The sequence below is a fragment of the Candoia aspera genome, chromosome 6 (genome assembly GCF_035149785.1).
Source record: "Candoia aspera isolate rCanAsp1 chromosome 6, rCanAsp1.hap2, whole genome shotgun sequence".
Classification (NCBI taxonomy): domain Eukaryota; kingdom Metazoa; phylum Chordata; class Lepidosauria; order Squamata; family Boidae; genus Candoia; species Candoia aspera.
Genome location: NC_086158.1, coordinates 94,659,155 through 94,682,277, shown reverse-complemented (window position 1 = coordinate 94,682,277; position 23,123 = coordinate 94,659,155). Strand labels below are relative to the sequence as shown.

The 23,123-nt window shown below is 40.8% G+C and overlaps 1 protein-coding gene across 2 annotated transcripts in view; it reads left to right on the top strand.

The window, feature by feature from the left end:
• The window catches only part of RASGEF1A (RasGEF domain family member 1A), a 70,481-nt gene that overhangs the window by 32,821 nt on the left and 14,537 nt on the right, over window positions 1-23,123 (top strand). For both annotated transcript variants that reach the window (XM_063307713.1, XM_063307712.1), the window contains exons 2-5: window positions 1,585-1,764; window positions 11,906-12,034; window positions 17,284-17,421; window positions 22,896-23,117. In XM_063307713.1, the coding sequence (XP_063163783.1) occupies window positions 1,591-1,764; window positions 11,906-12,034; window positions 17,284-17,421; window positions 22,896-23,117 (663 nt within the window). In that variant the 5' untranslated portion in view covers window positions 1,585-1,590. The remainder of the gene's footprint in view (window positions 1-1,584; window positions 1,765-11,905; window positions 12,035-17,283; window positions 17,422-22,895; window positions 23,118-23,123) is intronic.

Here is a 23,123-nt window from a genome sequence, read left to right as displayed (position 1 = left end):
CATGGAACAAACGAAGGAAGCTGATGTTACTACAGCAGCTTCTGATATGTATTTGCTTAGCAGCTCTCTAAGGTACAGCTTAGTAACCTTGAAAACTCAGGATAGTAAACACAAGCTATTGAGAAGCCATATGGAGGGCTTGACACTTAAATCACTTTGACATCTGCACTTAGTAGTAGCTGTATTCTAGGCAAGCCATAGCAACTTTTTTTTCATTATTGCCTCACATGCAATTTTGCTTTCACAGTGCTGATATTTATAGTTGATTATTGCACAACTTAGTAAGACAGTTGAAAAAAAAACTAATAGGACTAACAGACCTGGGTTGCAAAACTCTGGATGACCACTGGATGGAACCAAAGAGATACTGAGAAGAGTAGCAGGAAAAAAACAACAGATCTCTGTTGTTAGCTCAAGAGAGCAGGTGTGTTGTTTTACATGAACAAGCAGAAGCACTTAAGGCAGTTGGCACTATGTGTTGTTGTTTTAGAATTAGGTCTTGGTTTCATCTTGCCTGCTTCTGACCAGCTTAAAGAAAGTGTTATGTGTTCCTGCATGTTTTTTTCCTCAACAGGGTCTAGCTTCTGGTAGATTAGCTTTGGCAATGGTGCTGCCTTTGTTCCAGGGATCGACTGCTCCTCAGAATGCCTGCTCTTTGGTAGGAACAGCAGGGCAATGCTAACAGTTGCATTTTCAGCCTTTCTAGAATGTATCATGAGTCAAGAGCCCAGGGTTAATGAAAGATGCTGCTGTCCCAACCTCAAACTGATGAAACAGAATAGAGAGGAAGCATTGACACACCAAAGAGACATTCCAAATTGGTGTCCTGCGAGCATCCTTCCAACCAGTTTAGATTGAGCACATTTGAGCAAAGAAGCATCTCCTTCCATGTCAGACTTGGAGAACTAAGCATTGAACAAGCTCTAGGAAGTAAATACCCTTAAAATTGTCTCCCAAATTATAATCACTGTTAAAAGTTTTCACGCTGATTAGTTTAAAGCAACTCTATTATTTCAGGCTCTTAATTTGTATTTATCAATTTTTAACTGATTTGGGAGCTGTTCTTTCAAAAGTGTTAGACTTATGAACAGCTGCAATTAATATGTCCTACCCTAATAAAACAAAAAGGGTGTAGTTGTGTGTATACATGAATGTGTTGGCAGTAAGAGATTAAATGTAGCATGTTAAGGTTATTCCTCTGTAACCATTTTCTTTCTAGTTATGCTGGTTGTTTTTTAATCTTTTAATTGTGAGACAAATCTCATCCTGCCAACCGAGTAAGATCATGAGCCTGCCCTTAATCACAACCAAAGTCTTGTGAGACCCAAACTTCCAGATTCATCTGCCAGTTTCCAGAATGATCACACACAGCAACAGTGCACAGCTTGCTTCTATGCTCCTAGTCATGCATCAGTCCACTTCTTCCAAAGGAATAAGCCAACCTCGATGGTGCATAAGATCAAGTTGGCATTTCTTCCTAGCAGAGACATGATCCAAAGACATGGAAAAAAAAAAAAAAAAAAGGCATTCTAGGACATTCATGCTGCTTCCTTTTATTTCATGTTGCGTCCTCTGCTTTTACAGGAAACTATGCCACAGACACCAATATTTTCCAGCATGCTTGGGACGGGATGTCGGGGAGAGGTGCAGCCAGACACAGGCGAGAGGAATGTCGACCCTGTTTATCAGGATGGGAATCTCATTTCTGGATCCCTGGAGGTCCTCATTGAGCATTTGGTTCCCACCATGGATTACTATCCAGATGTAAGTAGATGGTTATAATGTTCCTCATCTTTTGCTGTTGGTTTCCTAGAACCAGGTGCTTGTCCTAACTGCCAGGAAACATGGTGAGACAAGGAACTGGTCTCTAATGTTTTATTGCTTGTACATAACAGGAATCCTAACAAACTGAAGAAGCGTGGGAAAAACCCAGCCATATAAACCCCAAAGGTTAAGGCGGTCCCGATCTGTGTCTCTTTGAATGGCTACCTAATTCCTCAGTGCTACGCATGCGCTTAACAGTCTGGATGGGAGCCCCCTGCTCGCCATCCTTACTCATGACAGTGCTGAAAGTATTAGGGGCTTTTGGAAATAAGTAATTATTTTTTATCAACAACTCCAGAAATAATTAAGGACAATTCCTTCCTTAGTCCTGGGGTTGTTTATAGGCAGCAACAACTTCCTGCTTTTAGAGAGGATGTTTTAAAACATTTGTGTGTTTTAAATCCTGTTCTTCCATGAGATCACATAGCTAATGCTATGGACAGAAAATGGATATCTCTTGAAGAAATCTTGCAAAAGCAGGGATGGAGTAAGAATTTCTAATAGAGTTCTCAGCATCATCAGCTATAATTCCTAGCATTATTAGCAGAAAGCCATGGTAATAAAATAGTATAAAACACAGCTGATCTTGGAAAGTAAAGCAGGATCAGATCTAATAAAGAACTTTATTAGTATCCCTGCATATATTTTTGCGTGCAGTATTTTTTTAAATGCATCTTAGATTTTTATTTTCCCATTCAAGCTTAAGTCAAAACTGCAAATGCCTTGATATGTGATAAGAATATGAAGCATGGCCTATTCTTTAAATATCATTTGATTCTTTTGTGCCAGTTTACGCCCAAAACTGATGTGCCTTGGGACTGAAACACTGATTTTTTTTTTTCCCCCTGACTTGGCAACTCATACATTCTGATCCTGGGCTGAGCAAGTGAAAATTCCACAAGAGTGAATTTCTGTAATAGATCAGGCAAACACCTGGCTTGGACATTCTCCTGTTAATTTTGGAACTGCAGTAGCACACAGTTGAAAAAAAATCTGCTTCTTCACATATTCGTTATGCCTCTCTAGAGATGAATTACAGTAACTTTCCAGGTTGGAGAGAGAGAGAGGGAAGGAGGGAGGGAAGATTTTCACTTGGAGCATCCATTTTTTTCCAGCCATGCTGGAGAATGGGAGGGAGAAATAAAAGACCCACAGGCATTCCAGGAAAATTCATTTGCATACAAGAGTTTGTTTTGCACCCAGGGAAATGAGTGTGCTCAAAAGGGGGCAATGAACCTTCATCCCTGGAATTTAGGAATGGAATGTACTTAACTATAACCCTTGATGCATGACCATTGTAAGCAACCATGTCTCCAAACGCTCAAACAAACAAACAGTTCCAGACCGAGCAACATAAACTGAGGGGCACAATATATTTTTCTTCTTCTTCTTCCCCAGAAGATATTGCTACATTCTTGGTCCTTAACTAGCAGTTACTATTTTAGTCTCTCTTTTCCTTGCTCTTTCACCCCCTCGATCCTCCCTAATTTAACATGTCTCTTAGCAACAAGTTTAGGCAGTAGAGGAATTCACTTCATTCTTTCCAATTTTAACACCCCAAGCCTTCTTTTGTTCCATTTCAAGCTCATTCCAAAGGATTTTCTTTTGCTTTTGCTTTTCTCCTTTCCTCCCCCCACCCCACCCCAAATATGTGTAATCTTCTGACAACTACACAGGGTATAATGTTCAGTTTCAGAGTTCAAGGTTTTCATCCCCTTGGCTTGTTTTTAAAATCACAGCCAACATACCACACTTTCAGAGCAGGACCCGAGCTCGCATATACGGTAGTCTTCTTGGTGAATAGTAGCCATTGGCTCGGATAAGGCCACCATTTGATGCGAATGGGGCTTAAGTCGAAGAGTGGAATGTTGGGTCAGTGTTCTCATATGGAACGCTTCTTTACCTAAGAATATTATTGTAAGGCTTGACAATTTCCCCTCCCTGTTGCCGTGTCTGTCTTCTGCACTAGCACCGCCACCTCCTGGAGGTCCAGATAACCTTGGTCTTGCTATCTTTCTAAGGAGTCTTGAGGACCTGGCTTTTTCCTCAGGTTCTGGGCTCAGTTGGGGTGTGTGTGCCCACCTGGATTGGATTACGTTTGGTACACTTATGGTGCTTGCTTATTCTCCCTGTCTTGATCACCTCTGATTCTTCGGAGCATAAGTCGTTGTAGTGTTGTTAGTAATCTGTGAACTCAGAGTCGCTGTTGAATTGGGCAGCCTTAGAAATCTGATAAGCAAAAAACATTCTTTGCAATTAGACAGATGGGCTTGTCATTGTCAAAACTGCTTCCTGCTGTTGTGGTTACGGTGTTGGACTTCAGAGAAGGCCAGAGTCTGCTTTTGACCACAAAGCTCCCTGGATGACTTGGGGTTATTTCTCAGCCCACCTGGCTCTGAGGATCAAAGGAGGAGACACCCATGGATGCTGACCTGAGTCCCAGAGAAAAAGTGGGGTGTAAATGCAATAATAAATATATGTGTGCATATGAGGTCTTGCTTCTCTTATGCATTTAAAGCGATGCTTCATCTATAATCTGATGTACAGTCCAGCAATATTCATATTTTAACCTTCCTCTATCTATAGGCCAGGACTGCACAGCATCTGGTAGTTTGAGGACCACACCAGGTGTTTTACAGCACACCAAGGATCATATTTCTTAAGTGGATAAGGCAGGGCCCATGTGGTGATGGGATTTCATGAGTTGCAAGGCATGCAGCGGGTGACTTAGGATCTACGAAATTTTGTTCCTTAAACCCCCTCAGTGCAAAAGAGAGAGGAAAATAATTGCATGCGATTTTAGAAAAGAATTTAGCTCCAGCTATTCTAAGCTCATACATCACCATTACTCAAAAGCTAATTAAGGCTGTACCTTTTAAAAGCAACATTTTCAGAGGACCCCAGTGCATATAATGCCATCCAACAGCAAGAAGCATTCAACTATCTTTTTTTTTTAAAAAGACATGCAGATTATGTTAATGGCATGGGTTAAAGAAGCTCATTGGCTGCTCCCTGTAGTTCATGGTGTGCATGCTGAACAAAGAATTCATTTCTAATCGTCAGTCACAAATTAGGAGTTACAGCAGCTTGGTCTCCACCAGCTCCCTCAGCAGTGTAAATATACTAACACTTTTCCAACACTGTGAGTAGAAAAGAACCATCACTTGGGAGTGAATGGCTGGCCAGCTGGCCTTTCTCAGACTGCAGCTACTATATCCATCCCCCTTTTTGTAGAACAGGAGAGGAATATCAGGACATACCTAATAGTAAGAGCCATTAGTAGTAGTTCAACAGTAGAAACAATGACCAGAAAGTGTTCAAGCAGAAGCTGAATGTCCACCTATCTGGGAAGCTTCAGTCTAGATCCCTCCACTACCAGGCATTGGACTGGATAGCCTCAATGGCCCCTTCCATTTCTATGGTTTGGCAAGCAGTCAGGACAGCAGAGATGACAATAATGGAAGACTAGGCCATAGCAGGAACTCAAAAGGATGTCAGAGATTATTAGCCTGCCTTGTTGAGACAAGGGATAGAAAGACATTTTATTTCCTTTCTAGGTACAAGGAACTCAAGGAAATTGTTTATGGAACTAGAACATGAACTGGGGAGAAACGTGTTCATGTGGACATTATTTGAGGTCATGTGTGTTTGGAATTCAGAACTTTGCACTGCTTTCTGTTCCACTTCCTGACTTGAGCAAGTTCTATATGTCTCAGACTCCATAGTTTGTCTCCTGAAATATGGGAAGTGCTGTCGCTACTGGAGATGTGTGAGATTAGTTACTCAGATTCTACATCCATCTTTTCTTAGCTGGTGACACTAGGCATGTTCTTCTTTTCCAAGTAATCTGCAGATGCTTCTCATCAGCTTCTAAAGCCGTGATTCTCAAACTTGGCAACTTTAAGATGGGTGGACTTCAACCCCAAGAATTCTGCAGCCAGCATGGGGTGGCTGGGGAATTCTGAGAGTTGAAGTCCACGCATCTTAAAGTTGCCAAGTTTGAGAAACACTGGTCTAAAGCATGGGAAGGAGCAACTGGTCTCTACTGTTTCTCCTTTAAGATTTAGATTCCAAGGAACACAGCCTGAAAACGTGAAGGTCCACTCATTACATAACTGACAGCAGCTATTTTCATAAAAGCAAAGCTAGGCTTGATCAGAGGGAAGCAACTCTGGCTGAATGGCACAAGGGATAGTGTAGCAGAAAGGGCTGAGCTATAACACCTCCAGTTGCAGGTAGAACCATCTATCTTTTTGGACTCAGGGCTGAAAGGAGGAGTTCTCTGCAGGAGACAGGAGTATTCTGGTGCCAGTTTGGTCTTCTACTCTATAGAAAACATAATTCTCTGTGATACAATATTCAAACCAAAATTAACCCAGACGAACTTAATTATAAATAGCATCAGCACCATCATGCATAATGGTGATGTGGTATGATAATGATGATGTGACATGATCTATTGTAATAGTATGTGAGTGCAGCTTCCATATTGTCTTGTTCAGGGCATTTATAAACCAGTAAGGATTTCTAGGGGACGCGGTGGCACTGCAGGTTAAACTGCTGAGCTTGCCAATCGGAAGGTCAGCGGTTTGAATCCACATGACGGGGTGAGTTCCTGTTGCTAGTCCCAGCTCCTGCCAACCTAGCAGTTCGAAAACATGCAAATGTGAGTAGATTAATAGGGACCACTTCAGTGGGCAGGTAATGGTGTTCTGCTTAGTCATGCCAGCCACATGACCATGGAAATGTCTACGGACAAACGCCGGCTCTTCGGCTTTGAAACGGAGATGAGCACCGCCCCCTAGAGTCAGACACGACTGGACTTAACGTCAAGGGAAACCTTTGCCTTTACCTAAGGATTTCTAATTGCACAGGGTTTTCATATCAAGCCTTTCAGATTCCCTACAGGGCATTTCAGCGTCTACCATTTTACATCATAGGTAGAAAGAAGGGGCACATTTTTTTCAACCTTTTCCTCACACACACAAACTTTTGGAAATGATACAATTCTTGAAAACATTTGATCACGGGCTGCCTTCCCTATGAGGCTCCTCCTTATATGAGGAAACCAATTCAAACACTATGGAAGACATGGAGTCCTATCTGTTTCAAATATTCCTTCATCTCACAATCCAGGCAGGAGAACTTAAAAGAAAAATCTCCTTCCCAGAAGCCTTAAGAAGCAGCTTTCTGTCAGAGTTATGGAGTATTTTCCAACTGTTGTGCTCAGCTAACTAATCTGTTCCAGAATTTTATTTTTCTTTTGGGTGGGAGCACTACAGCCTTTCTCCAAGTAGGTGAAAATGAGATTTCAGCCTCCCAATGAGCAGCCAGAAAGGTTTAACTAAGAAATAGAGACCTGTCCATAGGTTGGATGGGAGTTTGAATCAGGATTTGAACTGGTTTAAGGCGATCTAACAGAGAATTCATCCCTTCTTTGCTAATTTCACAATATACTTTGGGGATAGTTGCATGTCACTTTTTTGGGGGGCAGAGAAATTACATTCCGGACTTTCCCAAGTATTTCCCCACTGCTCTGAATATCTGAGAACTACCACTGAGAATATTTGCCTTGAAAATATTCCACCTCTAAGGAAATGGGACCACGATCATGGGTTGCCACTGTAAGGTGGCAACATCTAGTCCAGGTCAGTATTTTTCAAACTTGGCAACTTTAAGTTGTGTGGATGGCTGGGGAATTCTGGAGTTGAAGTCCACAAATCTTGAAGTTGCTGAGTTGAGAAACACTAGTCTAAGCCATCATTTGTTGAAGTGCTAAACCTCTTATTCAAACAGGCTGTACTGGGTGATACATGTTCAGATGTTCTCCCATTAAACAGACACATACAAACATCTTCTGGGATATTTTTGATTTTCCAGTCTACATTGCAGCTCGGGCATTCCGTGATAGCCTCCCACCCAAATACTAAGTAGGTCTGACTCTGTTTAGCTTCCTGGAACCAGCCAAGGTTGATTTTACATCAATACAGTGTGATTTTTTCCATTCAACCACTACATAAGGGGACGTAATATGGAGGAAAAGAAATGGTCTATGGTCATAATAAAGATTTGATTTGAACTGCACTTGAACTCAACACATAGAAGGGAAGGTTGGGGAAATACCACCTCACACTTCTGCATTTTTATGCACCGTGTGTTTATCCACACTTAGAGCAGCTTGCCAGCAAAGGAAGGGAGCAGGGAAAGAAATGAGGCATTTGTCATTTCTGGAGAACTTGTACTTGGTTGTCCTCTCCCTGTGACCTGCATCAATAATCTGTCACATCAAGTCAGCTATCTCTGTGCAGGCAGACAGATCGGAGGGTAGGTCTCCCTTCCTGCCTGTGGCCAAAAGTTGAGCTTTATTTTAACTGCATTAAACAGCCAGAATTAATTTTAAGACTTCCTCCAGGGAGGTCTGTTAATCTGCTCCTCACTCACTCAACCCATACTTTTTTTTTTTAAATAAGCTTAACAGTCTGTCCTCTTAGCAGAGATGGTTTTCAAATATATGCAAATAAAATTAGGGGCTTTAGCTTGATCCACTTGGAATCTCTTCAAAGGTTATAACCTGCTCACAGAGTTGCAGATGTGGATGCAATTGTTCTATTTTTGGTGACATAGCCTTGCAAATACAGTCGGTATGTCACTGAAATTTCAGTATGTCACTGAAATCACAGAATTATCCCAGTGAAAAAAGAACCAATCCGCTGTATTCAAATCTCCCACCTGTCAAGTTTAACATTTGAAATACTGAAACAAACCAAATACCTGAAGAAAGTGTCTAAAGTTGGTGCCCTTTCAGGCTGAGCTATTTGATCATTAAGCCTACATATATCAACCCTGGGAATAGCACTTCCTGAACTCAGTAAGAATTATTTCTCCATAGACATAGATAGAATTACAGTATAAGTTAAAATATTAATTTTCAAAGCTAAATTCTGCGTCATGGCACCCAACCTTGTCCTCTCAAAATGCTCAGTAAATATTGATTTCAAGTATCGATGCCAGTATATGTGGATAAATTATCACAGCTAAAACAGGTCTGATTCGAAGGAAAATTTGGCCTTAATTGATCTCTTGGGTACCAATTAAAATCACAACAGCAACTTGCAACTGCCATTGGACACTATGTCCAAGACCAAGACACTACTTGGAAAATCCTATCTTCTTTCCACTGGGTCTGAACAAAGTGGTCTGACTGGTTTTGCCCCACGGACTAGCAATTTGGAGGGTATGCAAAGGTCCAGCAATCAAATAATCCAATTTGGCTTCCTTTGTGATAACTTCAAATTAAAATGTGAGCATTAAAGAAAGGGTTCATTCAGATTTGCGCAAAAAGCTCAGTGAATGTCAATTGGGGCTCAGAGCTTTGAGGAAAAGCTTTCTGGCCTCTGAGAGCTAATCAGTAGCTCATAGAAACAGATTGAGCCAAGATGCATTGCAACGCATTGGTGGCGAAAGGCACTAAATAAAAGGCCCCAAAACAGATGAAATATAAGTCTGGCTTTGGTTTGGAAGAGAAGCACAGCAGCTTTCTGGGACAAAATCTTCAAAGAATCAAAGCCAGAAAAGCAATAGAGCTGAAAGAGGCCCAGTGCCCTATTTCAGCCTCTTTAACTGCAGCTGCTTAGAGCTGTGCAAAGCATTCAAAAGGCATGTTTTGCAAAGTGGGTTTAGCACAAACAAAGCCCATCGCTTTGAAGCATTATACCAGTTCCATCTTTTGCAAGATTTGGACAGCTGTCGAAAGCTGTCCCTGGATGCCTGTGTGTGTGCACACATAATAACACCACTTCTAACGGGACTGCCAGCGAGGCAAATTGGCTGTCCCTGCACACACGTGTGTAAATAACACCACTAGTTTTCAAAGCTGCCTCACCAGCCTTGATTTATTGTCAAAAGAGAGTGGCTTCATTTGCACTAACATGCCTCATGAAACTTCCAATGCTTTGCTCAGTCCTGGGAATTCATCTGGGATTTGAGCAGCCTTTTGAGATAACAAACATATTGAGAGCACAGAAACCACAAACAGCCTTTGAAATATTGCCACTTTCCTTTTCATGTGCTCCTTTTGGTGATAATGGATACTGGATAACAGAAACTGAATGCCACCTTTGAGCCAATCACACTGTTTCAGCCAAAGCTATTACATTCCATCCTCGTTAGAATGAAACCAGGGATCTCTATCTTTTAGCATCTTTGGGGGAAAGTAGATTGTGGATGTAATTCAATAAATGAGAAAAGAGAACTTTTGAAAGCGAAGACTTGGGAGGGGGTTTAGACCTTCATGCAGAAATCTTACAGGACAACTGATGGAAGAAATGCCCACCTATTATCACAACTCCCTTTAAAAAAAAAATTCCTGATGCATACTGCATGTTCATTTTCTTTAAGTTGATCTGAAGTCTCATCACATTGTGCTGCCTCTTACACACACACACAGCCAGAGAGCTCAAGTATTTAGTGCGCTCATAAATCATCCACCAAAGTTACACAAAGCCTACTGCAAACTCAAAGCTTTCTGCATAGAAAACAGGCAACCGTCTTCACTTTACCAACGGAATCTAGGGATAGAGAAATCTCCAGCTCAGGAAGATCCGAAAATAGTCCATTCCAAGTCCAGGGTTCCAGGTAATCCAACAGTGATATACAGAAGAAAGTCACAGGTAGGGAATCAGAACATTATTCACCACACAGAGCCAGTCCCAAAAGCTATCTCATTCATATAGAGCTGATTATGTTATTGGATAAATCGTGCTTCTTTCTTTCAAGGAGGTGGCCTGATTTCCTTTTCTCTTGTCTTTGTATTTGCAATATCAGTGCTGGGCTTGGGAGCTTGGCCTGTTCATTCCTGTGCTGCAGACTGAGGTTCATACTGGTCAGGTTCTTCAGCTTCTGAATCTGAAGACTCAGACTGATCCCAAACTCACAGTCAGGCACAGAGAGACAATAAAAATATGGTTCATATACTTGACCATCTTTGTAAATTCAGTCATGGCAGACCTAGCACACAGAACAACCAAACACATTCCGAATGCAAGTTTGGGCTTACCTCATGGTTACAGCTCCCCAGAATCATGCTACTGACGTCTGTGCCAGACTTTGAGCCTCATTTCTTCCTCTTTTTACCATCTGAGCAGCAATAGAAAACTGAACAATTGAAAGCCAAAAAACTTAATGCACCTATTTTGTGGTTTTCCAGATGTTACAAAAGCACAACTCTCCAGAAACAAAAATAAGAAACTAAAGGGTTTTGTCATGCCAAGTGTGGTGGTACAACTGCATAGTCACCATGCCCAGTTGAAGTCCTCAAAGAATGAACGTAGGGGGGAAAAAGATGCATGATTCCTGGCTGGGCAGGAAGGGGTGGGGGGAGAGACTTCCTTCATCATTAAAACATTCAGTTCAACTCTGCCTACCCTGTTCTTAGATCTTCAATAAAAGCCCTACTTGAGACCACAGCTATGGAAGGCGATAGAGAGACAGAATTTGTGTAAACACATTACTAGTGGAGGTTTGTTAAGCCTCATTACTGTAGGCTGGCTATGTTTTCCTATGGCCAGCTCTGTTTTTGTAGGCTTACAACAGATGCTTGTTTTTAGTACGTAGGCAGGTGGCTCAGCAGAGATCCACCTTAATGAGCTGCTTCACCTTGATAGAGCATTGACTTGACACTTTCCAACAGAGCATTACCTCTGCCTTGCTGTGATACTTCCTGGGAGTGCTTTGATACAGCTTAGAGTTGTGCGGTCTACATTTTTTTGGCATTGGGGGTTGTGGGATGTTGATCATCACTGATTGGTATTAATCCTGATATTTACAGTTTTGTTCTATAAGTCACTGGGGAGGATGGATAGCTCAAAAGGCAACTAAAATGTGTTTGATCTCCATTATTCAAATGGTAAAAGTTCAAGGCTCCTTCAAGTCAATCTTGACACCTGACGACTTCACAGAAAAAATCCTTGCGGTTTTCTTGGCAAGTCTTCAACTAATCTTTAGAAGTCTATCATCAGGGTGTCTTTTTCTGGGAAAAATAAATTTAAAAGTCCTTTCTGTTTCTCCCATATTTTCAATACAGAGGACATACATTTTCACCTTCCTCCTGAGCTCCCGTGTCTTCATTCATCCTCATGAGCTCTTGGCTAAAGTGGGACACCTCTGCCTTAAGCAGAAACAGCAGCTGGAGACCGGGGTTGAAGCAGACAAGGTATGTGAGTGACCAGGTTGTTTCCTGATCTCAGCCTTGTGTTTTCTTTCCTTCCTCAGTGACACCTATCTCTCTAATAGCCAAACAGGTCCTTGACAAAATGACATAAGTTAATGAGCACAAATGACCTGCTGGGCCACTGGGGTCTCTTATACCCTATGTTTATATGGAATGATTGGAACTTCTCTACTGTATCTTTTTAAGCTAGCATGATGTTACTGCTCAGAATAAAAGCTGAATATCATAACTTGTTGGGAAACTGGAATACGAGTTTATTTCTGTGCTAAGAGCTTGCTTGCTGTTTCAGTGTCAGTTCAGTGTTATGTGGAGTCCGTGGTGTTCTGAGCTTGGTTGTTTGCTTGCTGACACTGATGACGCTTGATAACACTGATGATGTGACCTAGTCGTAATGAAATGAAATGAAATGTCTGCAAGCAAACAACCAAGCTCAGAGAGCACCAAGGCCTCCACGTTTCAACCCCTGATCCATTTTAACGACTTCACATTTCTTCTCTGGGCCTAAAATCATGCATGTGCATAGCTGCGTAATAAAAATTATTATTATAGTGGGGCACTTATAATCTGATTCTAATGACATCACCACTAAATATTGTGGCCAAACTTGCCATGTCAGCAGTCAAGATACACCATCAAATAATGTATCCCTGATTATCATATGTTTATGTTTATATTCTTTTATGGGTTAATGTGTATGGACCATAATAAAGATGGTATATATGTACAGTATATTACTTAACTTATGTCTGATTTAAAGATGCCACTGTGTGCAGCCACATTTCAGGTGTCACGCAATTGGCATTACACCTAAACAGGGGCACTGCAGTAGCCAAGGGGATCAATACTTTTGGGGGACAGCACATTACACACATGGAGCAGAATAGGTCTGGGGAAAACTCAGGGTGTTTTCTCTGTGTTTAATTGTGATCTGCCCGTTTTAGAGCTTGTGATGTGGTTTTCATTTGCTCATCTTCTGAAAGTATCAGGAAGCAGTGCCATCAGTGTTCAGCAATCATGGCCAACGGGCACCCTGAGGGCCACAAAAAGGGGGCCCAGGTTGGCCATCTAGCCCCTAGGGCGTTTGGACCAGTGTTGATCCTATTATATATTAATATATTATTTTAATATTTTTATTGCTCATTGATATTATTGTATAGTATTTATATTATATTGTGGTTAAGTGTTTTTATTGTGAACCGCCCAGAGTCCCTCCTTGTGGGGGAGGTGGGCCGTGATAAATTTGATAAATAAACAAATAAGCAAATAAACTTCAATGAAAAAGTCAAATCTATAAGCTGGAAAAAGAATGGTTGTGTATTCTGTCCTTGGACACCTAGAAGGACAATGAAATTATCTCTGGTTTATTGACTGATATTTGATCATAAGCAATTGAAACAGAAAGCATTTAGGTTTCATCTCAATAAGCTAAGCAGGGTTGGTCCTAGTTAGCATGTCAATGGGAGACCGCCAGGGCTTAAGCCAGTCTAGAAGTTTTTAAAATTTCCTAGAAGGAATAACAAAACATCCATACTGCACAGGCACATCCACAGAGTCACAATGTCTCACACTCAACTCAAAGCAGACTTTACTTTTTAATGTTTAAACTGGACCTAATCATCCTGAACTGCGAAACATTGGAGCAATGCTTTTTCCTTGCGGATATGCTTTCCATGAGGGGATGAGAAACAGGGAAGCTATACAAAGACTAAGCAAGAAAAGAATTGGACTATAAGATTTCATTAGCTTCGGGGGGTGGGGGGAACTATTTGCAAAACTTTACAGATACATTTGATGTCTCTTGCTATTGAGACTTTGAATGTTCCTGCTGAAATGTTGAAATGGGATACAGAAATGCATCTTGCACTTCTCTCAGCTCTTCCAGTTGAAAAATTGAAAAGTTCACCTTTCAAAATCTACAGGTTTCAATCAACAGCACAGTGATTTTTCCTTAGTCCTAAATTTTGAACAATCAGTAGGGACGTCAGTCAAAAGTGACTACAATGCAAGATAGTGAAGGTTTACACACACACCACAGACAGTATAAAATATCAGGATAAACACTCTATAAAATCAAAGCTGGTTGATAGCGTGTGAGTAGAAACATTGGCAGGAAGTCCCATGTTGTGGTTATGTGCTAAACTATTTATCATTCCTGTATTAATGTCACCAGCAACTAGCAAAATCTCAAAGAAAATGTTCTAAATCACAAGATGGCAGATTAAAAACAAACTTTAGTGCTGTTCAGATCAACCTGGGAGACTTTTGCTGGTTTATTTGACAAGTGGAAATCTCAAATCCCCAGCTTTATTACATATTCAGTGGGTTGTGAACCCTGCTGAAGAATGCTAAAGAGAAAACAAAAAGAAATCCATCTTACTTAGGAAACAACCATAATATAATATTAAACTAGAATCAATATGATTGCTGAAAGAATAGAACACTAAACATAGCTGGGTTGCACATATCCTAGACAATTAACATGGAGGAATATTGTTAGTATATTCACACTTTTTCCTGTTTGTTATACATAAACAGAATTGTTTTAAAACATTTCCTTATTGCAACGAACTGATTTGTAACAAAATCTGGAACAAACATCTGACTTGTTCTTAAATGTCAAATCTCAGTTGAGAGTTTGATATGTTTCAAGGCAATGTCTCCTATCATATTTACACTTAATTTGAAGCTATTTTACAAATGCACATGGATGTTATTGACTTTAATATTCATCTGCCAGTCATCAAATGCAGAAGGAACAGCTATTTCAGGAAACAACTCCTTGAATTGAGCTGGATTCCAGGTGATTCCATGGACATATTTGTGTTATTTTCCTAGGAACAATCTCAGTTGCCCTTTTTTTTCTTCTAGGGTGTTTTAATTCTAGGGTGTTTTTTTTAAGCTTTTTTTAACTACCTGGTCTACCCCATCCAATCACTAATCAAGTCTGACACTGCAAAGATTTTTTGAGATCACCCAAATTCTAGATGCTGCCTACATTAGTAGAGTGAAAGAGATAAGTAGCTCAGTTTAAACCTGATCCCTGGAAATTTAGGAGAAGAAAACAAGGTGATTGGACAATGTTCTATCACCTTTCCTTCCTTGCCACCCTGTACCCCTACAAAGTCCTCAATATGTTGTTTCCCTTTGTATGTTCCTGCTGCCTCAGCAAAGAGGCATACAACTTTTGGGGGCACACAGTGTTTTAAGGAGTTTCAGGTCCTCTCATTTGCCAATGATGATGATGTCATCCAAAGTCAAAAGCTTTGGGTGCCACAAGAAGGAAGGAGGGGCAAGCTCCCTGTAGCCACCCCCTTAGGACGAAAGGGACATTTAGATGAGGTTCACCCTGTTACCTGAGAGATTGGTTGAAATTTTCCAGAATTTCAGTTTAGGCACTTATAAATGAAATCCCCAAGTCTCCTGTGTCTCAGTAGGAGGCAACTAACCAACTTGAGAACACCAAGCTTGTGGGCTGATTAAATGGGATGTCTTAAGAACATCTTAATAGGTAGCAGAAGTAAACCTCTTCCATAATGTTGCCGGGAAGACTACATGGATGTATCCACAAAGGGACAAAAAATTGAGCTAAATTCAGAGTCTCACTCAAAAAAACCTTTTCATTTGATAAGGTTCAATGAAGAATTTCTGGATTTTTTTTTTTTTAAAGCAGAAGCCTAACTTAGGCCAAGCATTCTCTTGTAGAGGAAATTCTAACAAGGCATCTTCCTTTTCTCCTAAACTCTCTACATTCCCAGGCAAGGGGGCACACCACAGAAGGAACAATCCCTTTTCCTTCCCCTTTAGTAGAAGGGAGGAACAGTCACAAACTTTTCAGTTGATCTGATTAGAAGGGTGAACAAAGGAAGTCCCTGCTTCTCACAGTTTCATTCAGAGAAATATCTCCACTCCCTCTCAGAACAAGATTTAAGCATTTCCCATCCCTGAGAACTAGCTTTCAATTAATACTCAACCATCCATACTAATATAAAGAAACAGGATGAAGTTATGACAACAATGGGCACTAGGAGCAAGGAATAAAATGCCCTGGGAGCAAGGGAGGACTAGGAAGTCCCCACCCTCCAGGACATGGTTGACTGACTCAATAAATAAGGAAGGATATTTCTCTCCAACTCTCTCCAATAATGTCCCACTGAAATCTGAGCATCTCTGAATTCAAGCTAATGTCCAATAAAGCTGGAGGAATTATCTCTCTATATATTTTATTGCACAAGGTAGAACTGTGCAGTTTTCTTTAGGCCAAGAAATTCTCCCATCCCATCTTTCCCAGTCATTGACTGGTGTGCTGGGGATGTCCATTCACAGGAGTGGGGCTGTCAAAAAGGTCAAGATGGAGGCTGCAACCATACAAAGTCGCACCTCCTGTTGCGTTGATTCCTGTAAAAAAGGGACAGGGCTTTGATTGCACAGTTGTTGCCATGCAGACTTTTTTGAACCTCCCCACCATTGATGCCCCTGTGCTGGGGGCCCCTACTATAAAAAATAATGAGATTAAGGCAAAAATTAAATTTGATTTCATTTCATTGACATTTAAACTTAATTAATCATAAATATAATTCTCATGATTGACCTCAAGTCAATACTCCCTTTTCCCCCCCTTCTCCAAATTAAAAACCAGAATCCCACTGCAAATTCTGAAGGGCCACAACCCAGATTATCCAGAGATGCATGTGGCTGATGCCTTTCAATCTCTGATATAAAAAAATGCACAGGCACACACATTTGGAAATGCTGAAACTGTCAAAACTCAGGGACCAGTGTGATATTTGTACTGGTTTTCAAGAAGTTGAAATGCTTAAGCTAAGACAGCCCCAAGGATCATCCTTCCCAGGTGTGTAACATTGTGCTTAGCTTTGCCAGGGCTTTTAGACATGAGCCCTCAAATCCTTTCTTGGCATGTCAAAATGAATTTTATGTGTCTTTGAGCTATAAGGTTTTCTTTTGACTCAGTCAGGGTGTTGGGAGGATGCTGTGACAAGCATTTATACATACCTACAATCTTTCTCACTATAAACAAATTTGGAAACAAAGCTGATATAGAAGACCAGCTTAGGCTTTAGCATAATATAGATTTAACCTTTGCTTTGCTTCTTTCCCCCTCCCTCTAAATGATGATTTAAAGATTTGGCACTGAACATCATCATCAAATTACCCAAAATTCACATTTAGGAAGATTTCTGGTTCACTGATTGATTACCCATGTTCTCGTTTAGGCAAAGCTCAAGGCCTTTGCAGCAAAGATAATCCAGCTTCTGAAAGAATGGACTGAAACATTTCCGTATGACTTCCAGGATGAGAAATCTATGAAGGAGCTAAAGGAAATTGCTCACAGGATCACACAGTGTGATGAGGTAAGGAAGAAAAAAGAATGAGTGGTGAAAATGTATTTTAAAAAATGCTCACTGCCACCAACGCATATATTAACTTGTCACAGCAAGGATATTTATTGGGAGGAATAGATTTATTTCTTAAGCTGCACTGAGACAGAATGACTGCTGACTGTAATTTGCCCTACGCAGTTGGGATGTGGAGCACTTCTGAAGCATCTTCGTGTGCATACCCATGTTTTCCAAAGCATTTTCCTCTTCCAAATCTGAAGACATAGCAAAACTAGAGGAGAACAGCTTGTCCCTCCCCTGTTCAAGGATGCCTTGTGGCAGAGCTGAACAACTGCCAAAACAATATCATGTGTTACTCTTGATAGCAACAATTATTTATTTATTGTGGGAATACAGCCCTGTCTTGTGGTCTGATTTCTGCCTTTCTCTTCCATTCATTTCTGGAAACAAACAGCCTCTCTGCTACCACTCCCTAACTCACTGTTGCTGCTGCGGTGCTCATTCGCTTCCAAGAGAGAAGCTCGAATTGATCATTCTAAATAGAATAAGACTTCATAGATCCCTAATCTTCCCTTCCTAGTAGGCATGAGACAAAGAAGAAACTAGAAATGGGAAAAACAGTGGCCAGAATTCAAAACAGCACTCCCATTAGGAGGAAAGTCATTAGTGCAAGATTTTGCCAGAAATCTTTCTCCACACTCTAATTTGGAGGAAGGGCTCCAGACCTTGCATGAATAAGTGCCTCTTTGCAGTTCATTAAAGGAGCCCAACTTTTGGCTGCTGCTTTGAAGGATCTACTCTTTAATGCAGTGTTTCTCAACCTTGGCAATTTTAAGGTATGTGGACTTCAACTCCCAGAATTCCCCAGCCAGCATGGGGAAATGTTGCCAAGGTTGAGAAACACTGTTTTAATGTAACTTTTTTTTTTTGTCCCAAGCAAATCTCCCCCAGCAGGTCAGGCTGCTTCAATAAATATATCAGAGGTGCTGTGCTCACACTCATATGAGGTCCAAAGTGTTTTGACTAAATCATTTTTGAAGCATGCACCACACTATTAAGCAATGAGAAATGTAAAGATAGTGAGGACTTTGCTATTTAAAAACAAAAAACAATATATTTTGAGATTGGTCATAAAGCCTTAAGAGTAATTGAGTATCTGCTTATTAAAAAAAATTAGCATCTGTAAAGCAGAGAGCACCTTTGATGATTAAAGGTGACACTTAACTATTAAAAGTACTGTCAGCCGGACGTGTTCCAATTCGTCAGCAAGGCTGTTTACTTGAATGTCACATCCGGAGGGCTAGAAGTGATGGTGAAGGTCATACTGCTGATTATTAGAAATACATGCAAGCACATGCTTTCAAAAGCTGTATACTAGAAGGAAACTCTTGTTTAATTTGCTACTTCTTCAAATATGCCTCCAGTTGGTAAGATTACATCTGATTAAAGAAAAGGTATCATAAAAAGGCCCAGGGAGGTGATGACAGACAAGTGGCAATAAAAAACTAAGCAGGGTTAAAAGAGGTTGTATTTGGATGGGAGACCAATAGGAAATTCTAGAATTGTCGATCCTCTGGAAACTCAAAAGCATCCTGAAATCAAGCAATGGAAAGCCACTTCTGTAACGTTGCCAGGATTACTGTGTGGACCTGTGCCTTTTAAATTTTATTTTTAATAATAAACTATTATAAAAAAATAATTACATGATTTTTCTCCAAAATACAGAGTACCAGGATCATAGTCACAAATTCATTAAAAATAATTAAAATTGGAAGAGGATATATGTTAGGAATATGCAGTGCTTCAGATTCAAGGCAAGAAGGTGCTCTCAGAGCACACAGAGGTGTGAATACAGCATCAGTCCACAATGCTGAAATCAGGGCATCTCGCAGACAGGAGCAACATTCACACCTCTTTATATCCCAAAAGACCTCTTTGCCTTCAAATCTGAAGCACTGCACAGCCCTAATAAGTGTGCTCAGGGTCATGTGGCCTGACCACCCCATATATAATGCCCAAAGTGGGAGAGATAAGTCTCTGCCCTTTTCAATTTAAAGCCATGGGCAATTCAATCCAATGGGCTCCTCAGTGGGCATGTTCAGGAATCCTGATGAATGTCAAAGGGCCCTCTGAAAAATACTACTCAGGCCAAAACTGAATATTAGTTCTTGCTGGCACATGTCCCCCCCCCCCGCCCAAAAAACAGATGTTCAAGGAATCATAGGGACATAGATGTGAATCCTTGCTCTATGGAGGAGCAGAAATGCATGAAATTTAGTCTTTCAAAGCTGCAGAAAGAGGATCAGAACTGCTGAACGCTCCTGTGTGCAGCCTTTGCAAGTGGCAAATTAGCACAATAGAGGAAGATTAAAGCTGGATATTTCCTCTGTGAGACAATAGGCCTTTTAAATTGTTATTTGCAGGGACTGTTTTGTTTTTACATCAGATGCTTTAGAAATGCTGTCTCTCCTCTTGCTTGCTAAAACAGCACAGTGTGTTTTGATCCAGCCCCATATTTGTTTCAGCAAGGCTGTCTTCTCAGCCAAAGTAGCAGATGATTGTGTAAAGCAATGCATGAGTCTCCTCACTGCCACTTGTCATTCCTTTTGTGTTTAAAGTTATGTGCTCAGATTTTAAAAAAAGCATACCAAGCAATTTTTTAAGGCTTTCTATTATTCTAATCTTTTCTGATGCTCTGGAAAAAGAATTTTGCTGACATGGAAACATCAGCTGGGTTTGTCCTGGAGTCTCTAGTACGACATGAAGGGATTTGTTGTTGTTGTTGCTGTTCTTCCTGCCTAAGCAAGCAAAAATGCAGCACATGCCCAAGATCTTAGGAACAAGGAAGCGCATTATTGCCTCTGCTTGTTCTTTCAAGTCTCATTCTGGGCAAAAACACTTAACCTCAAGAAGCGTTCAGATCTAAGCAAGCAGGACAAAGGGGTTTACCAAGGTTCATTACCATGTTTTTGAGATCCCAATTAAGTTGCAAAAGGAGTCAACATCTACATCATCAAGGAAAATGCACCTTAATCCTCCAGTTACAATGCTACAACTGGTTAGACCTAATTATGAAGCTAGAATTTGTCTCCAGGATGGGAAGGCGGGAAATGCCTTTCTACAGCAGGACTTAAACCAGGCTACATATTACATTGATAACCAGTTTGACTAGTAAATAATTTTTAAAAAATTGAGCACCTCGGTGTGGTAACTTTTCTGTCATTCCTATTCAGTCATACCTGGGACTGGCCAGGTCCTTGGGTGTTAACTCTCATGAAGTTAATCTCCCTTCCTAGTTATTGAAGATTAACCGGGTCACAGAACAGTACAAGAAAAGGCTCGGCTAGTGCCCTCCCTTTTAAAATGAATATTAATGTAGTTCTTTACCTTTTGCCTTACCTAAAAATATTTGCCAGCAGCAGTAATAGACTTAGGGGAAAGAGGTTCCCATCTTTAGGCTGGTATAGACATAACACACAATCTAAGAATTGTATCTTGAATGCCTTTAGGGTGTTGAGTGCAAGATGTAACTGCTAATGGTTCTTTTACCTGTGGATATGTATACATAAGTGCAGGCATTCTTCCTTCAGGATCCCTTTTACCCATCCCCATTGAGTGACTATATTCACTACACATTCTTAACCAGGTCAGGTAAAGCCTTAGCAGATACAGGCATGCAACATGCAGTACCTAGCTACAGGTAATCTTGGTTAGCTTTTTTCTGCTATCTGTGAGGTGCAAACCTAGTCTGTTGGGTTAGTTTTGTGTGCAAGCTTTCATCAGAATTCAGAACATGGGTTAAATTGGGTGACCAGGTTAAAAATGTCACATGAATGCTGCCAGAGAGAAGAGCCTTCAGGATTTTAAACAGATAGAGCTGGCCTGTCCTGCACCTTAGCAGTGTAATATAAAGAAAAGATTAAGGCAGGAACGACCATATTCAATGCAACTGTTGTATCCCATATTGAGTCTCTAGTTTTGTCTTAATATTCTTGCAAACACAAATTGTAAAAAAATCTGGTTTTCTTAGAAATAAGGCCCACTGATTTCAACCTAGTTTATTTCAAGTAAGGAAGTTTAAGACTGGTGTGGCGTATATATAAGGGGAGGGGGGCATCACATGCACTTCCCTCTCTCTGAAGCCATGAAATGGAACTTCAGTTTGAGCATTCAAGATCATGCAGAGAGATGTGAGACATATTCAGTTGTGCATGTTCAACCTTCAAGTCAACAGGTCGCTCTTCTACTTCAAAATATTAACAGAATACGCATTGCTGTCCTAACAAGCAGGAACCACGCTGAGACGAGGAATAGGTCCCTAGTGTTTTATTACTGCTACATTAGACAGAAAATCCTAACAAACTGAAGAAGCGTGAGAAAACCCAGACAGATAAACCCCAAAAGTCAAGGCGGGTCTGATCTGTGTCTCTTTGAATGACAGCTCAAATTCTCTCTACTACGCATGTTTTCTCCCCCCCTGGATAGGGGCCCCCTCCTGCTCACCATCAGTGCTCATGACAATTGCCTACTTCAGATCACCTCTAAAGGACTCCTTCAAATAAGCTTAGCTCCTGAGGACTACGAGGATTGTTTTCCTTGGCAGCAATAAAATACAGAGGGGGTTTCCCACTGCCTTCTTCCTGAAAGGGGTTTTGGTTTTTTTTTATTTTCCAATGTAGCCAACTACCCCTGGGATTTCCCTATGCTCTTCCATCCATCTGGAGATGGGCTCAAGGAGTGAGCTTTCTGCTACAAAGTCCTACACTTTCTCTGTCCCACACCTTGGCAGCTCAATGCTTGTTTGTAAGGCTTCTACCTTCTTGGTACTGCTAGAAGTGTTCCCAACTGATCGTCAGAGAAGAGCATTGATTGATTGATTGATTGATTGATTGATTTGTATGGCTGCCTATTTCACCAAAGTGACTCTGGGCAGTTCACAATAGTTAAGGCAACAATCTAATAAAAACAAGTTAAAGACTTGTTTTTATTTATACAAGCATATAAAACATTGATAACTAGTTTAAAACAAAAGTAACCATGGTCAGTGGCCAAAGTCCATCCTTGCGGCAAGCTCAACAAAGCCATTGTAAAAGCAAATTTGTGGCCAACTGCAGAATTGCTCGGCAGCCTTCTTGAAGTCAATTAAGCATTACGTTCTTCCTTGTGTGGTAGTGAAGCCCTACTGCTATGTACTTTGAAAACAGACACTTCAGCTATAAATATAATGCAGCACCATTTCTTAGCTAGGGAAGAATGCAAGCAAAAATTTTGAAGCCCTTGAACATTTCTCAGCTGTGAAAACCCATAGATACATGGTGGTGGCCTTCATTCACCAGAGAACCCTAAGCAAATTTGACAGGAAAAAAAAGCTTGCTTGAGGTTGAATTCTAGACTCCCCATTAGCAATTTTTTAAAGCATTCTTCTGCCTAAGAATAATTTACCAGTTCTCAATCAACAAGAAAAACTATTCTATTTTACGGGTTAGGAAAATGGAACAGTCAAGAAGATTATCAGCCAGATGACGCAGGATCTGCTGATGGCCCTTGCTGCCCGGAATCAGTACCAAGAGATCAGAGAGAAGTTTCGTCAACCTGTGACTGACAAAGGTGCAATCCTTAAAACTAAGCCACAGTCGTCACAGAAGGACATTCTGAGTGTTTGCGGTGACCCGCTGGTCCTTGCACAGCAGCTAACACACATTGAATTGGTGAGT